Below are 23,709 nucleotides of genomic sequence, written 5' to 3'. Positions count from 1 at the left end.
TTCATGATAGCGAGTACGCAGCATATTATCTTTAATAGAGAATCATCAACGCAAGTAGAAGTAATTCCTGGTTTGTGTAGCGACGATCGATTGGGAGTTAGGGACACTTGTGGTACTCGTTGTATAGTAACCCTACACTTTGTGCAGACGATGTAGTTATCTACGACGAAGTACCAACAGTAAAAAGCTGTAATTCATAGCATCCTACCAATGTGCTGAAGTCTGTCACCAATTTGTTAATAAGATTTCTAATTGCTACAAACATTGACAACTTGTTCTAATTTTAGAACTGTGAAAATTAGAACCCTAGTACCGAAATATCAATGGGTCTAACTGCAATCAATCGACTCAGACAAAATCCTCGTTTTTAACGTTTTGTAAGGAAGTGAAATGGAATGACCACATAGGCTCAGTCATAGGTAAGGCTGGTGACAGACTTCAGCACATTGGTAGGATGCTATGAATTGCAATCCGCCTACTTGGGACACTGCTTAGAAATGTCGTGCCCCAGTGGTATGATGCTACAGTGGGAGGTGGTTCGCGGTCAGATCGAGGTCAGGAAGTCGACGGTTGAGCATCCAAGGGACGTGGGTATGCGAACTCCGAGGACAATTACCTGTTTAAAGTCTGAAGATGTTATTAACACAGTATTAAAATATGAAACATTTATTGTCCACATATACAAGAGTTGATTTGTCGATGTTGAGGCAGCCAGTGCTGGGGAGAGTGTGAGACGTAAGTGCCCACCCAGTTTGTGCTGGTTACGGTACGGCCCTTAGCCACAGAGGTGGTGCCAGCCTCAGTGCACGGCACCAATGTCGTCACGAGGCCACTGCCCCGCGTGTATAGCATGCATGGCCGTCTGCGCTGCTCAAGGTGACCAACAGCTTGTGGCGTAAGATGGCCATGACGCTGGTCGTAAGCTGCACACAGGGAAGGCGTCTACCAGCTATGCCCAGAGTACTTGAACCCATGTAAATAAGTGCTTTGGCCTCCCATCACGAGAGAGAGACCGGCACCGTCGAAGTCTGCCCCAACACTGGACGCAAGCGGCAGCATTGGCACGCCCACACGATGACGGATGACAATCTGCTCCCAGCGTGCTAGTTAGGCTTTCAGAATGCCAGCTGGATGGTAACAATCACAGCTCCCCATCGGTCTGGAGTCAGTAGTCGACTGTTGCAGCTCACAGGGACCAAGTTCACCAAATAAGACTTGCTGCTCGATAGAAGACTGAAGGTCACTGAGATGACCAGAGGGTCTACCAACATGGGCCACGACTCTCAGCAGGATGCTTATAAACTGAACAGAACTCCACCAAAGCAGAAATAGTATTTGTGCTGGATGGTCTGAAGCACTCGGCTACAATGAGGCAGTAATGACATCATGCGCCCTGCTCTTCTCATTTCGTCAGGTTTCGCAACTTCACCCTTCAATGTTCTTTTTGCCATGTCAGTGAACTGTACATTTAATTTGGCATCCACCTGCTCTATCTTGAGATGCTTTAAGTATTTACCATTATTACGATGTCTCTTGTCACCGTGATGTCATACTGAAGTATTTTTTACTTGCTTAGCTCATTTAGGATGTCGCAATAGCTTCTGTGTTTGCTGCTGCACCGTTGATGATTCTCTCTCGCTGGAATTCTGCCTGGCTATTGACTCATTCTGGTCTACCACTGCCGCTGCCAGAGAAGATCTTTCAAATTTTTCTGGCTGCACCAATATACTATTCTGTTGTGTAACAGACATCATTTTGAGTCCCTCTTGCCGGCCGCTGTGGCCGAGCGGATCTAGGCGCTTCAGTCTCGGACCGCGCGACCGCTACGGTCGCAGGTTCGAATCCTGCCTCGGGCATGGATGTGTGTGATGTCCTTAGATTAGTCAGGTTTAAGTAGTTCTAAGTCTAAGGGACTGATGACCTCAGATGTTAAGTCCGATAGTGCTCCGAGCCATTTGAACCATTTGCGTCCCTCTTAGCATATTGCTCCTATTTTGCGTGGAATCCTTACCAAATATGACAAAGAAGGGCGGTGCAAATGGTCCAAATGTGTTTGATTCATGGGAGAGCGTCACGCAAATATTGAAAATCTGAATTTCCAGACGCTTGAAAAACTTTCCAAACATTGGCAGCATAGTTACTCTGTTCCTAACTACAGCCAAAGTTTTAATAGTACAAAAATAAACCTATATTTGTAGGACTGAGCTGACAAGCCGCATTCTAACTTTTTGTAACCGAATTTTAGGGAAAATGAGTGGCTGATATTAGTTCAAAAATGGTTCAAATGGCTCTGAGCATTATGGGACTTAACTTCTAAGGTCATCAGTCCCCTAGAACTTAGAACTACTTAAACCTAACTAACCTAAGGACATCACACACATCCATGCCCGAGGCAGGATTCGAACCTGCGACCGTAGCTGTCGCGCGGCTCCAGACTGTAGCGCCTAGAACCGCTCGGCCACTCAGGCCGGCTAAATATTAGTTTACATAGGCAGTAATATATCTTATCTTGCTGTCTTTTATATGTTATCAGGATCGCATGTGGCGCAAAACGCGTCGGCCACACGTGCCGTGCTTTGGCACCGACGGTAATCGAAACTGGGATCATCGCTGGTCAGGTAAGCGAACGACTTAGTCAGCTTAAATACTGCAAAATTCCTAGATGGTTCAGGTATCAATCTAGCACATCCTCAGTCAAGAATTTTTAACAGTTACAAGTTTTGTAAGCAAAGGAGAGATAGCTGAAAGCTGGAGATGAGATATGACACTGCAAGCAGCGTTTAAGAACAATGAGAGACGTAAGCCTAAAAAGAGAAAGGAACGAAAATTAGAGTTTAACAGCCCTTTAATAGAGCTGTTATTACAGAAAGAACACAAGCTTGGATTACAAAATACGATGGGGTAGAAAATCGGCCATGCCGTTTTCAAAGGAACCATCCCGGCATTTGCCTGTAGCGATTTAAGGAAATTACGGAAAATCTAAATCTGGATGGGCAGATGGGGCTTTGAACCGTCGTCTACCCGAATGCGAGTCTAGTGTGCGAACCAAGTTACCATCTCATTTGGTATCTAAGTGTAAACATGACACCTGTAGGTAAAGGTGACACTCGCTCACAGTTACTGAGTTTCTTGAACAACAAAATACTGGCCTATCTGATATGCAAGGCTTATCGAACGATGAAATACCCTCGGACATCAGGATGATTTTAATAACCCGATTTCCAATGAAGGCAACTGACAGGTTTGAATGTTACGAGTTTTATAAGTCATGGCAGTAGGGGTTCTGGACAAAATATTGCTGACATCAGCATTAACATTCCCGGAATTGATGATGCCAACACCAGCTTTCCCCGAATCGCTGACGCCAGCATACAGCTCTCGAACAATTAATGGCAATGCAACAGGCCAGATGACAGGAATGCAAGGGCTGATGTTCACACCGATCTACCAATACTCCTTGGGTAAACAAATATAAATTTAATTGTACATTCTCACCTCAAATCAACGACAAATGCTAGCTTACCCCCCAAGAAACGATTAGGCTACTTAATAAGATTCAGCTGTGGCTTATTAAGGAAACACATAATAAAGTTCCTGAGGTTGTCAGCGGGGCCTCGCCTGGTTTTTATGGTAGAAGAGCCTAGGCTAGCAGTAAGGCAAAAAATGGAAACCATTTACTACGAAATTAAAGACATTGAACCGATAAATTTAAAATTTATTCAAATAAAACAAGGCGTCTATGAGAAGTGCGAGTGAAGAACATGAATCTAACGGGAGATTAACAAGATACAATGATTTTGTACAAAAGATAATAGATTAACAGGGTCGCCACCAGCATGATACTAGAAAAAATCTCAGTTGATGTTCTGCCTGATCATATAAAGGTCATGCGATTGTGATCATCAAACCATGAACATAATTTTAACACAATAATAAAAGGAAAAGTGTAAAAAAACACGAGTACACAATAGAATTACTAAATGGAAAATGAAAACAGAAAACTCATCAGCAAGGAAATAAATTTCTACTTATTTTACCTTAATGGCGATTCTTAGACATGAGTGAGTGCTGGGCACTAAGATACACGTGATATCAGCAAAGAACCATTGCGAGTAAGCGAGTGAGTGCATGAGGCGCCAAGTACATTTGAAACACAGGTCAAAACTGTTCTAGATCTGACGAGACACGTATTTCATTGCCACATCTGCCAAATTCCCAGGCCTACATTGTTTTTGCGGTCCTACCATGGGTGTGGTGTCGCTGGCTGCTGGGAGTAGCTGGTATATGGAGTGGAGCTGTTTCTGAGCAACGTGAATCTTGTTTCCGCCGTTCTTGCCGAACATCAACGCCGCAAATATTCTGAGACCAGTGAGGATGAAGTGAAACCTGAAGTTCTAAATCATATGGACACAAAACACCCACTGTAGTCAGACACACCATGCTGGAACTCCACCAAAATTTTGAGCAAGGCTGTGACCCTAAAAAATTTCTGCCATGTTGAAGACCTCAGAAAAGTCCTCCATACAATTCTTCCAGACAATCACAGGGAAAAGGACCTAAATTTTCACCATTCTGCGACCTCCACGCATCGTCAGATCCCACCAGCAAATTAAAATGTATCCACCGGTCTGCATCGAGAGTTCAGAGAGCACGTAGAAACCAAAAATCTCGTATTGGAAGGCTTGTTCGTTGCGAATATCGAGGAATTCCAACTGAGGCTTATAATGGCATTTCCTCTACAAGTTGAAGAAAAGTGAAATTCAAAACGTCCTGATGACAAAATATTACGTTTCTGTGGGCAGGATCTTATGAGCACAAACATGACTGAAAGCGCTCATAGTGGGTGGATTACTCAGGGCTTTGACTACTTGTGTCCCATTTCTCTATTCACCATGCTAGTTGCACTCTGACATTGACTTCTAGTTCTACTGGCCAGGATGGTAGGGATAAGTATGGGGCTCATTCAGCTATCTTGGTGCCTGGTGTTCAGGGACAGCATAGTGCTCAAGTAATCACAATTTACTTGCAGCTGTTACATGCACTATCCCCCACTGTCCCAAAACCTTACACAACAAAAAGAAATTCCTAAGACCACATAGTAAATTTGCTTGCAAGCAGAAGAAGACGTAATAAGAAAAGATGCTCCATCCTAACCAATCGCGTAATGAAATAGTAAGTTCCGTAAATCAATTTGAATCGGAATGCAAATTAATAATTAGCATTTCGTATACAAAAGTGGCATGGAAATAAGGGGAAAATACATGTGGAGGATGCCTGGAACAGGCCATCGCATCACGTCAGCCCCCCACACCCCAGTTAGATTTAAAATTGGTGAATGTAGAGGATTCACTGAGAAACATGGTGGAATCTCTACCAAACGATTTTCGTCGACATTTATTGCGAGCAGAAGAAAACAAAAAGTAAAAAAAAATTAAAAGTAAAGAACTCAGAGAGACTACATATTGTGGCTGTATCCTCAATGCTATAAATGATTACCATTTACATTTATGCTGAACTGTTAGAACACGAAGAACTTCAATTTTCAAATGCATACATTCCAACCATTATTCATTCTGCATGAATGTGTAGGTATATCTTTGGAGCAAATGAATAACTTAGATTAGAAAGGGTAAAACAATGATAATAATAACAACATGCGAAAATTAATTGATTTATAATTTAATTGAATATTTAAGATAAAATTAGTATAACAAACTAATATAAAAAGAGCCTTACTTAAATTAAGCAAGGAACAGGTAACTAAATTAACATGTCACTTCTGTCACCTATTCTCATGAAGTCATCATGTGTACCATATGGGGAAATAATTCTAAAAATCCTTTACATAATTAAACAAAACACATAAACTATCATCAGTATCATTTGTGTGACCCATTCTCAACCAGTGAACATGTGTTGCATATGGATAAATAATTGCAAAACTTCTTTATAAAGCTAAACAAAAATATGACTGTTACCAGCTACACTTGAGTGACCGATTCACAAGAGGTGAACACGTATAACATGTGGAGAAATAATTGTTACAAATTCTTTACAAAATCAAACAAAATCTAGAAACAATTATCAGTGTCACGTAAGTGACCACTTCTCATGAAGTAAACATGTTTATTGTAGGATCGATGCTCATGGAACAGGCGTTTTTACAATTTGCTGCAACAAAAATTTGTTCAACATGAGTTACAGAACTAATCAAAACAGAAAAACTATTGGCAGTGTCACTTGGGTGACCAATTCTCATAGCTGTTAACCAGTACATTACATGGAAATTTTCCCTAAACTGAATATAATGTCCGGTTTGGTGCTTCTCCATTAATATGGGAGCAAATAAATTCCAGCTGTTGGGGAATGGATCTTGATCCTGGGATGGTGTAGCCAAACTACTCCACCCATACATTAGGATGGAGGTTGGCATATTATCCCTGAACGCTTGAAATTTGGTAACTTGAGGAAAGAATTTAGGTCTAAATATTCTTCTGCTGACCTCACAGCTTTGGTTTCCATTGTATGTTGTCCATAACGAACTACACCCAGAGTTTGTGATAGGGCACTGCTGCTGCTGGGTGATGATTGGCTGCGCTCACTACCATGTGTATCTACAAATACTGAAGGAACATCGCACATGACTGCGCTGGTGCCTGCCTTGATATCCATGATTTGTGACTCCTGAAGATGCCAATTGTTTAGTTCCCCAGAGACTGGCCGATTTTCCTACACTGCAGGGTCTTAAGTGTGCGGACACAATGAAAAGTGCTCTTAACGGTTGAGTACTCCTATTGCTCTAATCTTCTGACATAGGATAGTAGAGATTAATGTGCAGCTCGTCCAGCTACCTGAGTGTTCGAGGGTGGCCTAATGCTCAAGTAATTACTGTTTCCTTGAATTGTATACTCTTTTTAAAATGTATAGCCATCTCCCAGCATACAAGAAGTGGTTGTGAATTGTACTGGAAATACGTATCAGTAAGTATTTCGTTCACCTCTAAATATTATTATTATTATTATTACTATTATTATTATTATTATTTCTTTCCTTTCTCAGACGTTATGTATGGTTAAAAATTGAAAGTCACACGGACCTTTTAACTGTACAGTATATGTTACATTGCATTTAGGAACTTTTGGGTAATTGAACATCTATCAATAATTACAGATTTCTGTAGTTGTATATACACATTTGGATGTAGCTGTATTGCGTTGATGTACTGGTGGATATTGTGTGGTATGACTCCTGTAGTTGATAGTATAATTGGTATAATGTCAACTTTATCCTGATGCCACATGTCCTTGACTTCCTCAGCCAGTTGAATGTATTTTTCAATTTTTTCTCCTGTTTTCTTCTGTATATTTGTTGTATTGGGTACGAATATTTCGATTAGTTGTGTTAATTTCTTCTTTTTATTGGTGAGTATGATGTCAGGTTTGTTATGTGGTGTTGTTTTATCTGTTATAATGGTTCTGTTCCAATATAATTTGTATTCATCATTCTCCAGTACATTTTGTGGTGCATACTTGTATGTGGGAACGTGTTGTTTTATTAGTTTATGTTGTATGGCAAGTTGTTGATGTATTATTTTTGCTACTTTGTCATGTCTTCTGGGGTATTCTGTGTTTGCTAGTATTTTAAATCCGCTTGTGATGTGATCTACTGTTTCTATTTGTTGTTTGCAAAGTCTGCATTTATGTGTTGTGGTATTGGGATCTTTAATAATGTGCTTGCTGTAATATATGGTGTTTATTGTTTGCTCCAGTATTGCAATCATGAATCCTTCCGTCTCACTGTATATATTGCCTTTTCTTAGCCATGTGTTGGATGCGTCTTGATCTATGTGTGGCTGTGTTATTTGATACGGGTGCTTGCCATGTAGTGTTTTCTTTTTCCAATTTACTTTCTTCGTATCTGTTGATGTTATGTGATCTAAAGGGTAGTAGAGGTGGTTATGAAATTGTAGTGGTGTAGTCGATGTATTTATATGAGTGATTGCTTTGTGTATTTTGCTAGTTTCTGCTCGTTCTATAAATAATTTTCTTAAATTGTCTACCTGTCCATAATGTAGGTTTTTTATGTCGATAAATCCCCTTCCTTTCTGCTTAACGTGAATCTTTCTGTTGCTGATTGTATGTGATGTATTCTATATTTGTGGCATTGTGATCGTGTAAGTGTATTGAGTGCTTCTAGTTCTGTGTTACTCCATTTCACTACTCCAAATGAATAGGTCAATATTGGTATAGCATAAGTATTTATACCTTTAGTCTTGTTTCTTGCTGTCAATTCTGTTTTCAGTATTTTTGTTAGTCTTATTATTATTATTATTGTTATTACTATTATTATTAGTAGTAGTATTATGTGTGTGTTAGAGCTGTTTTGTTATCATTACAACACTAGGAGAACTACTACAGTGAACTGTCACTAACCCTGCCCTCAGTAGTCTGGCCTCTAATAAATGTAGCGTCTAGTCACTAAAGCAGAAATGATATGCACAGCAATGAATTATCCAGCCCAGTAATAATGTTAGTTGACTGCAGTTTTAAGCAATGATACATGTTTCAAATTGTGACTTTCTTTAAATTTAAGTATAAGTGCTTCTAAAGGGAAACACAGTATTCTAGACCTAAAGCAGAAACTCACTGTTTTAGATAAACTGAACCGAAGTGCTTTGTACAAATCCATTGTTATTGAGTACAGCGTTTGATGAACAACTATTTGTGACATCAAAAACAAAAATTATTATTCTACAGTACTGGAAGCAAATGGAGAACGACTTCAGAAAACAGGAAGTTATATGATATAATGAGAATGAAGAACTTAGCTTTTTATAGAAGGCTTATACAAGACTGCAGTAGAGGTGTTCCAGTAATCAGAGCGATAATAAAGGAAAAAGCAGTTGTATTTAACAAACAACCTGCGGGCAATAACTCGTTTGCAGCAAGCGAAGTTTGGCTGTCAAACTGAAAAGCACAACGTCGTGCGTGGGAGCTGACAGTCGCTAGGGAAAGTCGCTCAGCTAACAAAAAATATGCAGAACATTTTGAAAAGAAGATACGGAAGATAATAGAAAAAGAAGATTTAAATGCTGATACTTTGTACATTGCTGATGAAACACGCCTCTTTTCAAAGAGGCTTCCTTCAAAAACATTAGCTGTCAAGAACGAGAAGGAAGCTCTTGGGTATAAACAACAGAAACAATGTGGTAACATTAATGGCGTGTTCTACCACAAGTAGCAATCATAAACTGCCACTCAAGGTGATTGTGAAACTCCAACATCCACGTTGTTTTCAGCACAGTGACATAAATACGTTACCAGTGCAATACTGCGCTTGGAAGAAATTATAGATGGACACAGAAAAAATCCTCTCAGTGGCTCCACGACACATTTGTTTTAGCTGTGAGAAAGGAGATGAAGGAGAAAAAAAACTGCCGCTGAAAGCTGTACTTATAACTGACAATGTTTATTGATGATATACAACCATTCAGTCTTGCAACCAAAGTGACGGCCCTGATTCAGACTAGGGGATTTTGGAATCAATTAAACGCCACTATCGACATGGACGTTTTGCCTCCTTGCCGAACGAATGTGCGAAGGACTCCACCGAGGTCATGTTGAAGCTGTAGAAAGCAATCAACTTACGTGAAGTGCTCCAAACACAGGGTTTGGGTGTAAGTGGAGAAATCCATCAGAATGAAAAGTTGGGGATGAATGTGGTCATCCACTGTTGCAGAGCTGAAGCTAGTACTGAGCGAGATTGATGACCAAGTCTGTTTGGAACCATCAGTTGATATGTTCCATAAGCTTCAAAGAGGAGGATGAAGTGATGAAGAAACAATTAGAAATCTGCCGGAAAATAATAATGATAGTGATGAAGAAGAGTATATATAAGGAGTCAACATGAAGATTTCTTACTCTGCGGATATTGAAATTGGAGACATCTTCCTGGAGTGCATTATGCAACAAACAGATACATGCAGTACTGATGTAATGACTACAAAGCCGTTGCATAATAAAGCTTGCAGCCTTTGTGTACAGAATGTACTTCATAGTGGGTGATGCGACAGACTAGTTTTTCTGCGAATATGAATGTACTGGCCATTACTGCAATTGCTAGTTGTAAATAAATATATGTCATAAAAAATTTATTTTTTAACCTTATCGACGTATGACAGCATACACACAAACACACACAGACTCTCTCTCTCTCTCTCTCTCTCTCTCTCTTAGGTAACTGCAGCGTATACATCACTGCAACACCAGCGTTAGGCCAGCATAACTTGTTCCGTTACCAGTCGCAGGACAACCATACACTGCTTTCTTCTAATTGTAATTGAAGCACTTCCCCACAGCCGTGTATTCCAGTGGATCATGAATCAGCATGCAACCCTCCATACTTCACAGCAAGCACAAGCTGTCAAGATCATCAATGGAATTGCATAATTTTTTTATAAAAGACGCTTAACCGCTCGAGCATATACTCGCTCCTAAGATAACAATGAACACTATACTTAGTGTCAAGGATAACACTATTCATTATACTGAAACCTACATATTTACAGCTATTTATAAACTGTTCAGCCAGTCATCTTAGACCTATCAGATGGTGAAGATGTTGAAGTACAGCAGTAAGACAGTCGTTATGTATGTATTAGTAACGATGATGCAATGAAGAACGCCAACGACAGTATATAACATGATTAATAATTCGTTCTCCTTATGGGCAAGGCTCCGCCCTGCAACAACAACAGTCGCCTGATTTAGAAATTAGGTTATATAAACACACATACAGTTTAAAAAATATGGTCCTAAAAGTGAAGTGTGGCTATAAAAGGGGGACTTCCCACAAACAGTTAAAATATTTAATGAAAAGGAGTGCACACATCTACAGAGCACATCTCCTCAAATCTAATGATTACAAGCTATTCAGTATAACGTGCTCTAGGTTCTAGAGCCCTATGTCGGCTGTTTCTACAGTGTAATATATATGTTGTTGTTGTTGTGGTCTTCAGTCCTGAGACTGGTTTGATGCAGCTCTCCATGCTACTCTATCCTGTGCAAGCTTCTTCATCTCCCAGTACCTACTGCAGCCTACATCCTTCTGAATCTGCCTAGTGTATTGGCCTCCCTCTACGATTATTACCCTCCACGCTGCCCTCCAGTACTAAATTGGTGATCCCTTGACGCCTCAGAACATGTCCTACCAACCGATCCCTTCTTCTAGTCAAGCTGTGATACAAACTCCTCTTCTCCCCAATTCTATTCAATACCTCCTCATTAGTTCTACCCATCTAATCTTCAGCAGTCTTCTGTAGCACCACATTTCGAAAGCTTCTATTCTCTTCTTGTCTAAACTATTTATCGTCCATGTTTCACTTCCATAAATGGCTACACTCTGTACAAATACTTTCAGAAACGACTTCCTGACACTTAAATCAATACTCGATGTCAACAAATTTCTCTTCTTCAGAAACGCTTTCCTTGCCATTGCCAGTCTACATTTTATATCCTCTCTACTTCGACCATCATCAGTTATTTTGCTGCCCAAATAGCAAAACTCATTTACTACTGTAAGTGTCTCATTTCCTAATATAATTCCCTCAGCATCACCCGACTTAATTTGACTATATTCCATTATCCTCGTTTTGCTTTTGTTGGTGTTCATCTTATACCCTCCTCTCAAGATACTGTCCATTCCGTTCAACTGCTCTTCCAAGTCTTTTGCTGTCTCTCACAGAATTACAATGTCATCGGCGAACCTCAAAGTTTTTATTTCTTCTATATGGATTTTAATACCTACTCCGAATTTTTCTTTTGTTTCCTTTACTGCTTGCTCAATATATATAACATTCTAAACTATGCGTTTTCGTACCCGTATACAATGTTGAAAAATGCCCAATTTTCAATTGTCCATCGAGTTCGCCAAATTTAGTCCACTGCGCGTAATGGACTTTACGGATGGTTTTCTCAAAAATGGAGAGGTATTGTTCCTAGTTTCATATTTTAGACTGTGCACAACCGACCTGTCAGAAACGAGCGCTGTTCATTGGACATGTCTGAGTTCTTCCCCCTGTGAGCGCTACAGAGCGACGTCTGTATCTCTGGCACTCTGAGGGTGCACACCGCACTGGAAGTATTAGAAAACCAGTTGCTCGTCGATACCATGCATTTGTGTGAATTATTTTCTTTCTGCTCCTGAAAGACGATATCGATACTAGCAGCCCAGACTGTGTTACTGCACAGGTGTCCATGCTTCTCACAGGGGTCGTACCTGACATAATCTATCTGTGGACAGAACGAGAAGCTCGGCTCGTTGAATATGGCGTTCTTAGTGTCGTTTCACACGTTCTTTATATCACGCAGCAAACAGCAAACCATAAATTCTTACTTTCTGTGCCGCCGCTGCATCTGCTAAATATACGGTCAAGTCACATTAATGTGATCGTCGGTTACGGTCGCTTCAACGAGCAATAACCCCTCACAGACGGCAGGTGACATTAGTAACAGTGCAGCGTATATAGAACGTGTCGGGGGGAAAGCGGAAAACAGTGCAGTTGTTGTCGTACTAAGGAAACGGGGCTGTTTGTCTGACGTCTAAAAGGGCACAATCAGTACTTTTGGGCCAAGGTTGGAAGCATTTCTGAAATTTCTAAGTTTGTAAACAGTTCGTATGGTGCCCTTCAAACACGACACCGAGGCAACTGTTGCATACCACGGACCATAGCTGACAGAGGTGAACAACGACTGCAGAAATGTGTGTGGGTGAATAGTCGTCCATTTGTTGAGCAAATGACCGCCCACTCAACCAATGGGCTGGCAACAATGTCTCCTCAACTACTGTTCAGCGAACGTCGCTGCATTTAGGCCTCCTCATCAGGTGCCTGGTTGAGGCACCCATGCTGACTGCTGTTCACTGACGACGAAGGCTGGGATTTGCACATCAGTACTGCAGCTGGACGTCCATAGAGTGGCGACAGGTGGCGTTTCCCGATTAAACAATTTTTATGCTCCATTGGACAGGTGGCCGTTGGCGTGTACAGCGTGAAATGTGCGAAAGCAAACACGCAGCACCAATTAGGGTTTGGGGAATATTTTCGTGGCATTCCCTGGGTGATCTCTTCATTTTGGAACGCACAATGGATTAGCAGAAGCATGCATGTATCCTTTGGGACTAGGTCCATCCTTAAATGCAAGTAGTTTTTCCTTGGTACGATTCCACCTACCAGCAGGACAGTGCAATGTGTTACAAGCTTGCAGTATACATACGTGGGTCAAAGAGCGGCAGGACGAGTTTACCGTGTTCCTCTGGCTGTTCAAGACATGGATCTTCAACGTCAGCATCTGGCCACGGCACTGGAGTTAGAATGGTTTCACATCCACGCTGTACCTTCCCGAATCTCATTGACTCTCTTCCTGCATGTCTCGCAGTTGTCTGCGTCAAAAAAGGTGGTTATTGAGGTTTTTGACAGCTGGTCTCATTAATGTAACTAGACAGTGTACGAGCCGAATCGTTCGGCAGTACGAGAACTTCTCCTTCATAACTAACGTACACTTCATAACTAACGCGTCGTGGGCAACCCGTTAAACACTTGCGAATCGTACGTGGCGTTACTCGTCCGACGCAAATGGTTGCGTGGGAAGAAACACAGAGAGGCTGGTTGCTATCGCTGCTTAGGCTACGCTCCGTTTCTCGGACGCTGGCAAGAGGTACATCATTTTAAACCAGAAGAAGAGTTAGGGCTGCCATCGCAACGAAGTTCGAGAAAACCGTTGTGCTGTGTAGCCCAGCAGGTCGGAGTGTCTGTAGAGTCATGCACAAACTCAAACTAAAATCTTAGTAACGGTAGTGCAACGATTGCACTTTTTCAGAAACTGTTGTCCGACGTTAATAGGCTATTGCAAATTGGCTGTTATCAATCTGTGATGATGAAGATTTCAATAGTAATTTTTTAATGTTTTTATTTTATTTTATTTATTTATTTATTTATTTGTGAAAACGGTTGCATTTATTGGGACATGTGAACTCGTAGAACGACGCACGTTGCAGTTTTAAGAATAAGTATATCAGTAGTCTCAGCATGACGTGCAAGCAAAAGTGTTGTATGCAATTAGCGGAAAGACCACAAAGGTAAGATAAAAGAGATTAGGGCTCGTACAGAGGCATATAGGCAGTCATTTTTCCCTCGTTCTGTTTGGGAGTGGAACAGGGAGAGAAGATGCTAATTGTGGTACGAGGTACCCTCCGCCACGCACCGTATGGTGGATTGCGGAGTATGTATGTAAATGTAAATTTCTTATATGTGACTTCCTGGTGATATCTTCGCATGCCCATGTGAGAAGAATGTGACACTGTGGCAGGTATGTAATGTCTCCCTCGCCAACAATAAGGCTGAATGCAGACTACAACTTCAATTTGTTTGACGTCTTTAATGCCAGATGAAACGCTGACTAAAGAGGAATTGTGTAGGAGTTTACAAGCTAATCGTAATGGAGAATACATTTCTTCTGATAATTTCATTTTTGATTTCTTATGGTAACCCTGGGGCTAGTTGAAGGAAGTAGGAAATCCATTGAGGAAAGCATATAACTGGTGCTTGAGGCAAAGTAAAAGTAAGTGACGAAGCATGACGTTTGAAAATGTATTAACTTCGTTTTGTATTGTTTATGATACTGTTATAGATTACGACGGGAAATGACCTATCTGCTCCTAACTTCTTAATCTGAAATACTTCTCGATCTGAAACATTTATTGTTAAAACAGTTAAAAAACAAAATAAAACCACACGGAAATTGAGCTTAATTGATGATTGATTCGATTAAACCTACGGTTACTTCTAAGTATATTTTTTGCCAATGAAGACTGACTTTTTACTTTGTTGAAACCAAACTGATTTAAGACGCCAACACAGCTGTACCTAGTGTTCGTGGAGGCAGAATGTTCTTTTACGAAACAGTGATTCTTGCAATCATTTTAAAAGAGGTTGCAACTACACACCAACATAGAGGGTGACAGTTTGTGAGTCTAATTCCATTCCTTCAGCACGAAGTGTTCAGCAGTATTTCATATGCGCTATTTAGCACTGCCTATAGTTATATTTACGTCAGCTGACATTTGACAATGATCAGATTGGATAGCTGCTGCGAACAATGGAGCAATGTCAGATTGGTATTGTAGACTCCCAAATGTCGCCGATTCAGTAGCACAGAGCGTCATGCTTGCTAGTTATCAAGCAGGAAAAGTTTATAAGTCTCGAAAATGTCATACATAAAAGAGAAAATAGAGCTTTGGCAATCATTAAAGTGATGGAGAGTTTTGTAAAACGCTTAAAGACTTTATACAAATCTATTATGTAAGTGAATTTAAGAATTTTCATGGGATTTTTTTAAATGAAGGATAGATAATTTAAACTCCATACTCGTCCCAATTTAAATATTGACAGAATTGCAAAAGAATGTCATCTCCCGAAATTTGTACATATGAAATCCAACGTGATACCAACCTTTGGTAAGATCTATTACTGAGCGAGGTATGTTGGTAATCAAGGAACAAAAATGTGTTAGTAAGTTACACAGTTATGGAAACTATTTCGCTTGGACAAATTAAAGTTAAGAACAGATTTCTATCGTGGTTAGAAACTACAGAAATGTAAGCCATACGTACATTTCAGATTTTTTAATGTGATTTTTGTAGAACATAGAGATATTAATGGGATTTTCTATCACTGTGAAGAGTAAAGCGCTGCGGTGGCTGCCTACAAACAGTAGTTGGACACGACAGTGTCGCAACTTCGGGCCTTAAATGTCAGACAGCAACTAATTAAAATTAGGTTGCAGCTGCGGCGATCTACAGGTAAGACTGTGGGGCCGCATTCCGCCCAGAGAGAGGCAGAGCGTACTCGTACTTCGTGGCCCCCTGGTGGCTACTCTGGTAGCTGGCAGTGCTGGGGAAGCGTATCCTTGTTCCACTGTTTATGCTTCTGACTTTCCACGGATAAATTTATACGCTCGGAAAACTATCGCTGTCGCTTCCTAACGCGCCGTGTTTGCTTTCTGCAACCCACATGAACACAAAAGTGGCTAAATATCTTCGACATACTTATTGTAACGTGAAAATCAGTGCTAAATGTTGGACACGCACCCCAAGGTGTACACTGCAGACAGTGACTGTAGATTGCCAGTATTGACTACGTACTCATCCCCTCACCATGCGCCTTTGTACGGCCACCCCAGTATAGCACAGGTGCCGCGCGGCACTAGCTCAAGCAAGAGCATTTATCGAGTGCCGGCAACACTACGCAGGGCCAAACACTGCCACGGGTAGCATATGCCAGCGGAAGGCTCAGTCTGACATGAGCAGCAAACTGCACAGCAAGCGTTAAAGGATGGATACGCGAGATTACTTACCAGTGGTGTCAGTATTTGCCATCATCACGTAGAACTAATATATGGTGACAGAATTACTACATCAGTCGTGTTTGCAGTACTCTACCTTTTAAAAACAATTCAATAGAGGAAAACGGCAGAGTGAATACCAAATTCAACTGGCTGTTAACTCAGCAAGACTTGTTACAATGATCATTATAGCTGGTAAAATGAATCAGCTAACATCATCAGCTGCGCTCATTTGAAATCTAGCCTTTAATTTAAACAAGGGAATGCACAAAGGGAAATATGCCAGTATAGGAAAACTGGTACAGAAATATTTCTACCCGTGCTCCCTGCTAACACTCATCTGCATCTTCAATAAGCCCTTGTTATAACCAGATTTGCTAAGGAAAGTTTTAAGAAGTGGAATTAAATAGGAATATCACTAAGCATAAAGCGCACAGCTCTCAAGCTTCCCATAGAGCGAAAACTTGGTTAATTATCGACCTACTGTAGTGCTGAATGTTCAAGAATCGTTCAATATCCACAGAGGAGGGAGCCAGCAGCGACCAATGTCGTGAGGACTACGCTGGACCGATGGCGTTCTCTGAGTGTGAGACAAAGGCCATGTCAGAGTTCCTGACCAGCCTGGGCAGCGACCTGCAGGTCTACCTGAGCTTCCACAACTACAGGCAGCTGCTCATCTATCCCTACGGTTCATCTCACGAAGTCGCCGACAACGCCGCTGAACTGGTGAGCAGACCAACATTTTTCGCAATCATTCGAATTGCTTGAAAGGCTGCCAGTGTCTCTATCACTTGCATTTGCAGTAGTGCACTATTAGAAAAGATGGAAATTTTAGTGGAATTCTTTGGTTGAATTACAGATACGTAACTGAATCAAATTTCACTATTTTGTATTTTTGTTTTACATAATTAATTGAAACATTTGAATAACGATTTTTCTGCTTGTTCCTGAGGCAACAGAGAGGCAGAAATTAGGTAATATTGTTCGTTGGGTACGAAAATATATCTCGATGATTTAAATTTCGATGTTATAGTTATTTTCACTAATATGATGTTGAACCTTAGTCCCTTTGTATTAAGAAAGGTGCCCTGAACACAATGTGACCTCTGCTGGAAGGTAGCTAACCAGGTGATGATACTGTAACGGATGTATACAGTCCTCTTATAACCCACTATCAAAGCAGACCTACTTTTCGTGGGAACTTTGCTGTGTGATGGCAAAAGAAAATAATGTGAAACACACCAACATGAGTTTCCTTCCTGGGACTGTCTTTAAACATGAGCCTGCAGGGACCATCCAGTCTCACCTTAACTAGTTTTCTGTAACAGCCAACTTCTAACGTTCCAGTCAAATTAGTCAGTGTCCACTGCAAGGGACGACGTGTTGGCAGCCGTGTTGACGAAATTGTGATAGTGGCAGGTAACGTGTTCAGAGGAGTAGTCACAGACTCTGCTATAGATTGTAGTGTTTCCCATTAGCAAGCTCAAATTACCCTCGTGATTCACGTCGGTGAAATGTGACCCACTGGCCCGCAGTCAGCATCCACACGTCGAATACCACAGCCTAGAATTTAGGTAAGAGGACATCCATTGTCACTTCTCATCATTTGATTCCTTTCTCCCATTCATCTCAATCCTACAATGCCTTTTTAAATACCATAACTTATTTATTTTTCAACTTTTATTTCATTCATATTTTTGCTAAATAGACGAACTTGAAGACAAATACTAGTGCACTCTTTTGTTCCTATATTTGTAGAAAACATTTGTTTGTTAAAACACATGTAAATCTGTTGCGTACAATATTTTTTACGTGTGTCGTCAAATTTGGGGCATTTTTGTAGTATGACCGTGATATGGCTTTCCTGTTCATCTACATCTCCAAGATTCAACTTCATTAATCAATGTACCAATTTACTGCTTGATTCGCTCGTGTAAGCGTATACTATTAAATGGTTCCGATGTTAATAGAGAGTGGACTCTCTTTCTCTGAGTTCCAATTTGGTCTCAAGTTCCTGAGTCGACCATTTACTGCAATAGTGCTAAGGTTTGTCGTAAAGAGCAGATAATTTTACGTTTTCTTCAAAGAAGAAAAAAATAGCTTAAATGCAGGTACAAAGTTGATAAAGACATCTAATGATGTGCATATGTTCAAATAGTTAAAGTCGGCAAAACTCTTCAATGTGGTTTTAACAAGTATAAAAATTATAAAAAATAATAAAAGAAGCCAAGTGAAAGTCATACGTCTATTACTATTTGTTATATGAAAAATACGTGAATTTGATAGAGGCATTTTGCAAACCGTCTAGCGAGTGAGGCAGGAGAGACTTCCTGAGAATCTCAAAAGTTACCTAATTAGTCAACACGACGGGGGTATTTTCATCTGTTACAGCACAAAATGGCTGAGAAAGCAGTCAAAGCTTTGGAATCCAGATACGGCACCCATTATGGCTTTGGCAGCGTTGCGGATGCAATCTGTAAGTATCTTACAGTAAGGCAGCTACTCGCTCAACTTAAGTCAACCACATAAAAAGTCCTTTATGAATTTAGCAGTACTATCTCTAGACGTAGCCAGCATATTTATCTGTTAATCTTACCAAAGATAGAGTTAATATATACGTATATCAGGTATTCTTTCCATTCTGTACTTGTTGTTAACGAACGACTTTTTTTATTTCACCTGGCAAGAGAAGACCTTCAGACCATCTTTTCCATATAACCAGACATCCTTATTGGTATAAGAGCAATACATAGCGATAATGATGATACATATACAATAATTACTATATAGAATCAGGAAAATGTCTATGTTATTGACATTTTATTGGGCAAATTCTTGTCGAATGTGAGCAACGGTGTCAACCAGAAATGTGTGGCAGCTGCACAGAAAGGACCAAATAAAGAGAATAGTTTCTAAGGAAGAACAGGAATCGACAGACTAAGGTTAGAAAATAAGATGGAAGGTAGAAAATAGAAATCGATAGGGATCAGAAAGCCTGGATAGTGTCGACAGTGCCACGGAGAGACTGGGTCAGAGCTGGAACAAAAAAGAACACGTGAAATATGCCAAGATGGAAACTACGCCAATGATAACAAATCAAGATTTGAATGTACAATGGTTTTGGATAAGACGCATATATCAGGGCAATTCGTTCATGAGTCGCGTAGCTGACATAGAGAAAGGGATGCAGAAAAATTTAGAGTGAAATATCGGTACAGCTGAGGAACTGGACTTCTGTGGAGACGTGTTGCAGTGATGGAGTGTTATTAGATGTTTGGTATGGGATGAGATGTATCGACAACTGTAACTAAGGAACCGATGAAGAAAAGAATAGAGTTTGAAATCAGTTCTCATATTATGTCGCGTTCGTTCAATGTGAGCAGAGCACGTAATCAAACAATGAATGTTACTCACATTTCTTGTGTAAGCATTCATGGTTACTTCTAGTTGTCTGGAATTTTCACTAGTTTGGTCAAGGATTCAATTGAACTAATTTTTATTTCATTTAAGTAGTAAGAGATTATACTATACTTTCGCACTGCATATAGGCAAGAGAATAATTTTCTGCGTGTTGTAACAGTTATTTCTTTCCAATTTAGATGCTCATCAAAAATTATGTGGAGATGATTTAAGGTTTTTTTTCATAGCGTGATTTTATACCACTAAGGAATACAGGAGGAAGTGTATGAATAAAATGTCCGCTGAGCAAATTTCGCTGTAAAATGAGGATGACGTGTCGCTTCTTAGGATTAATTTAAGATCTACGTTTTGTGCCCATTGTGTAACTGAGCAAAGTTCCTAATTTATTGCTGATGTAGCACCGGCAATTTTATTACAGCCGGAGCTTAGATACACCTGGATCTTGTCAGTATACATGTTGTTGCTATAATCATGTGACTTAGATGAAATAGCACTGATTTACAATGAGAGAAGCAACGGAGCAAAAACTGGACCCCAAGGGACTTCATTGAGCACATGTTTCCGTGATGGCTTTTCCGACCCCACAGATGGTTCGTTGATATCTTTTTCTGAGTTAGCTGTCGAGCCAAAGTATTGCACTGTTTGAGAAATTCAGCTGCTTCATTTTCATAAGTAATATTTTGAAATCAACAGTATCAAAATTTTAGTGAACTGATGCTAACTATCTGTGTAAATCATATGTGACATGGTCAGTCAAATTGACTAATACAACTGCTGTGCTACGATGTTTTCGGAACATGATTGATATTTATAAAATTTGAGATATCGCTACAGCTGTCACGAGCAATGTACTCCAAGGCTTTAGGTACTACAGATAACAGCGTAGTTTTGATAATCGTTTTTGGGTAGTGGTCGAATTAAGTTTTACTTCCTGTCAGTAGGATATGTACCACTGACAAGAGAGAGAGGAGATTATGACGCTCGTACACATCTCTAATCCATTTGCAGTAGTAATGTGTTAACAGAATCTTCCATCGGTTCTTGGTAAAACAAAATTATAATGACTGAAAAGCACCAGTTTACTTTTGTTCTACAGTATTACTTGTATTGTTAACCGGTTTTCAGCTTACAAGACCATCTTCAGACATGCCTGAAGATGGCCTTGTAAGCCGAAAGGCAGTTAACAATAAAAGTAATATTGTAGAACAAAATCAAACTGGTGCTTATCATTAGTTAATTATAATGTGCTTTATCATCTTCCATTACGAGTGTCTGTTCTCGCCTACAAAACTGCATAACTTTGCTGAAATCTTGAATGTCTTTCGTAGCGTCTAACTAGAGACTCCCAAGGAATAATAAAATTTACTCTTCGAGAACTGTTTAGATTTGAACTGAAATGTCTAACAAATTTTAACTACGTGTAAACCCGCTTGAATATTATTAAGATTATCATATTTATTCCGCAGCGTTTAGTGAAGAACTAGGGGTCGTTCTGTCCAGAAAGTAGGTTTAACGCTTCGCTTCACTCTTTAGCTTTCATTATTGGTTTGATAAATAATGTTTCCCACCAAAACACAATGCCACTATTTACCACTGAGCTAAGAAGCAGTACTAACTCAACATAAGAACTTTCCTTCTGAAAACAGGTAATTCTACCTTCTAATACTTGTCACCAACCCTGAGGGACGAATTTTCAATATAATTACTTTCATTAAACTTGGAACAGTTAATGAATTTCTGTTTGGGTAAATGCATATTTAGACCAGAATGAAACTCACAAGGTGTTTAATGACCACTTTTTTCACCAATCACTTTACGAAACTTTTCAAATAAAAATGAAATTATTTATTCTTTCCAGATTTTACTACGTCTTGAGAAACAAAGCAAATGAATTTAATTAAATACTGTTGCAATGCGAGCCATCCATATTGATGTCATAAATTTCTTACTTAATGAACCACTCAAACGTGGGATTAGCTGCAAATACTTTTCCACTTAACAAACACACTTTAAAATTGGACTTAAGCAAAGGAAATACAAAGTGCTTGAAATAAGAATGTAATACTTCTGACAGTTAACAATTACTGTATTAATCCAAGAGCACAATCAGCGCAGTTTCTATTAATAAAAGTCTGGCTGTCCTGCAACATTAACAGGGAAATGGCGGCTAGTACGGGACATTTAAGCCATATTAATATAAAACTTTTGTTGTGTTTTAAAATAAGGTATAATTCGGTAAAACCTTTACTTGACATTTGTTTTGATGTAAATGGGGAAAAACAGCTTTCTGACCAAAACGGCACACAACAAGAGAAAATTTTCTATGGCTTACAGTTCAAGATCTTAAGAAAAGTGTCGGGTAGTGTGTACCACAAAACAAGATTTGGGCTTTTAAATAAAAAGAGCCCTTTTGCGGTTCACAAACGAATTAATCTGTTTATATATCAAAAGTACAAGATAGTAAAGAAAACAGATTGTTAAAATAATTTTCAGCTAGTCGACTGAAGCTGAAACAACGCATCAAATTTGGGGATTGTGGTTTTCTGAGACAGTTCTGGGTGCTTCTTAATAAAGTTCTGAGGGAAAACGATTACCTGTCAGTTTATTTTCTCTTTTAAATCTGTGAAGAAGTTTTAAATTTTCTGCCAAATCGTCTCACTCTTCGCTGGCGTCATTAACCAGAAATGTAAGTCCCTCATGTGGTTTGTTTGAAAAAACCTAACTGAGACGTCATTGATGTCTGCTGATTCCCTACACTGGTTTTACTCTCCTATGCAGTGTAGTTCCATGAGCATTAAAATGATCGGCAGCTGCCCTTTTGGCCATGTCAGTACCTGACCACTCCCCTTTACCCTCGCTGGCTGGTTTCTTCTTCAGTCTTTCCACCGTGCTCTAAAACAAAAAATAAAGTTACTTAAACGGCCCATACCATATGCCTTTGGTGAAGCTCACTACCATCTGACTGACAAGCAACATTAAAATATTAAAAATGTTGTCTAGGCGTAGTGTCTTTGAGTAGTAATCAGAATATCATTGATCGGAGGTTCGAACTCAGCCACCTAAAGAATGAAAATCATCAGCAATGGTGGCCCAATACTTCCGGCATACGAAATCACCCTTGCTCTGCCAATGGCCTAGTCAGAGAGGATGGAGGAACGCACAGAGGTTCGGAGGATTCTGTTGGCCCTGGAATGGAAAACTGCCCGAAAAGACCGAATGATCAGCAATGATCAATGGCAAGGCTATGGAAACCACTGCATCAAAGACACATAGGGTGTATCCACAGGACATGTGGTCTGTAACTGAAAAAGTGTTATGATGCACTCTCCATTGGCAAAAGATTTCGGTTTAGTACCCCATTCCGATCTCTGTGAGGGGACTACCATTGGAGAGCTGACCATGAGAAAAAGATGGAACAATGAACAAAGGGATAGCTTTCTGCGAGTCGCAGCATGGAATGTCAGCAGTTTGAACGTAGTAGAAAATTAAGTTGTTCTCATCAGAATCGACAACAACCAACACCGACAACAATAGCTCAGGTACGCATGCTGACGTCTCAAGCAGGAGATTATTACACAGTTAAAGTAGACGAGAATACTGAATGGGCAGTTCAGTACGTCAAGGCAGACGAAAATCTAATAGACGTGGAGGATTGGAGTACGGTTGAATGGGAAGGAGTAGAAGAAGAGTTACAGGAGAATATGGGCTTGGTAGTAGGAATGAGAGAGAAGAAAGACTAATTGATTTCTACAATAAATTTCAGCTACTGATAGCCAATACTCTGTTCAAGGTCAGAAGAGAAGAAAAGGAGGTGTACTTGGAAATGACCTGGTGACATGGGAAGTTTCCATCCAGCTGTATTACACCATTGTCAGATAGAGATTGTAAAATC

The 23,709-nt window shown here is 40.0% G+C and overlaps 1 protein-coding gene across 1 annotated transcript in view; it reads left to right on the top strand.

The window, feature by feature from the left end:
* The window catches only part of LOC126252574 (zinc carboxypeptidase-like), a 113,644-nt gene that overhangs the window by 68,950 nt on the left and 20,985 nt on the right, over positions 1–23,709 (top strand). The window contains exons 6-8 of the mRNA XM_049953474.1: positions 2,534–2,618; positions 16,921–17,123; positions 18,789–18,873. Coding sequence (XP_049809431.1) covers positions 2,534–2,618; positions 16,921–17,123; positions 18,789–18,873 — 373 coding nt within the window. The remainder of the gene's footprint in view (positions 1–2,533; positions 2,619–16,920; positions 17,124–18,788; positions 18,874–23,709) is intronic.

This window comes from Schistocerca nitens, chromosome 4 (genome assembly GCF_023898315.1).
Source record: "Schistocerca nitens isolate TAMUIC-IGC-003100 chromosome 4, iqSchNite1.1, whole genome shotgun sequence".
Classification (NCBI taxonomy): domain Eukaryota; kingdom Metazoa; phylum Arthropoda; class Insecta; order Orthoptera; family Acrididae; genus Schistocerca; species Schistocerca nitens.
The sequence above is the reverse complement of the archived record's forward strand: the minus strand, read 5'-3'. Positions and strand labels throughout refer to the sequence as shown.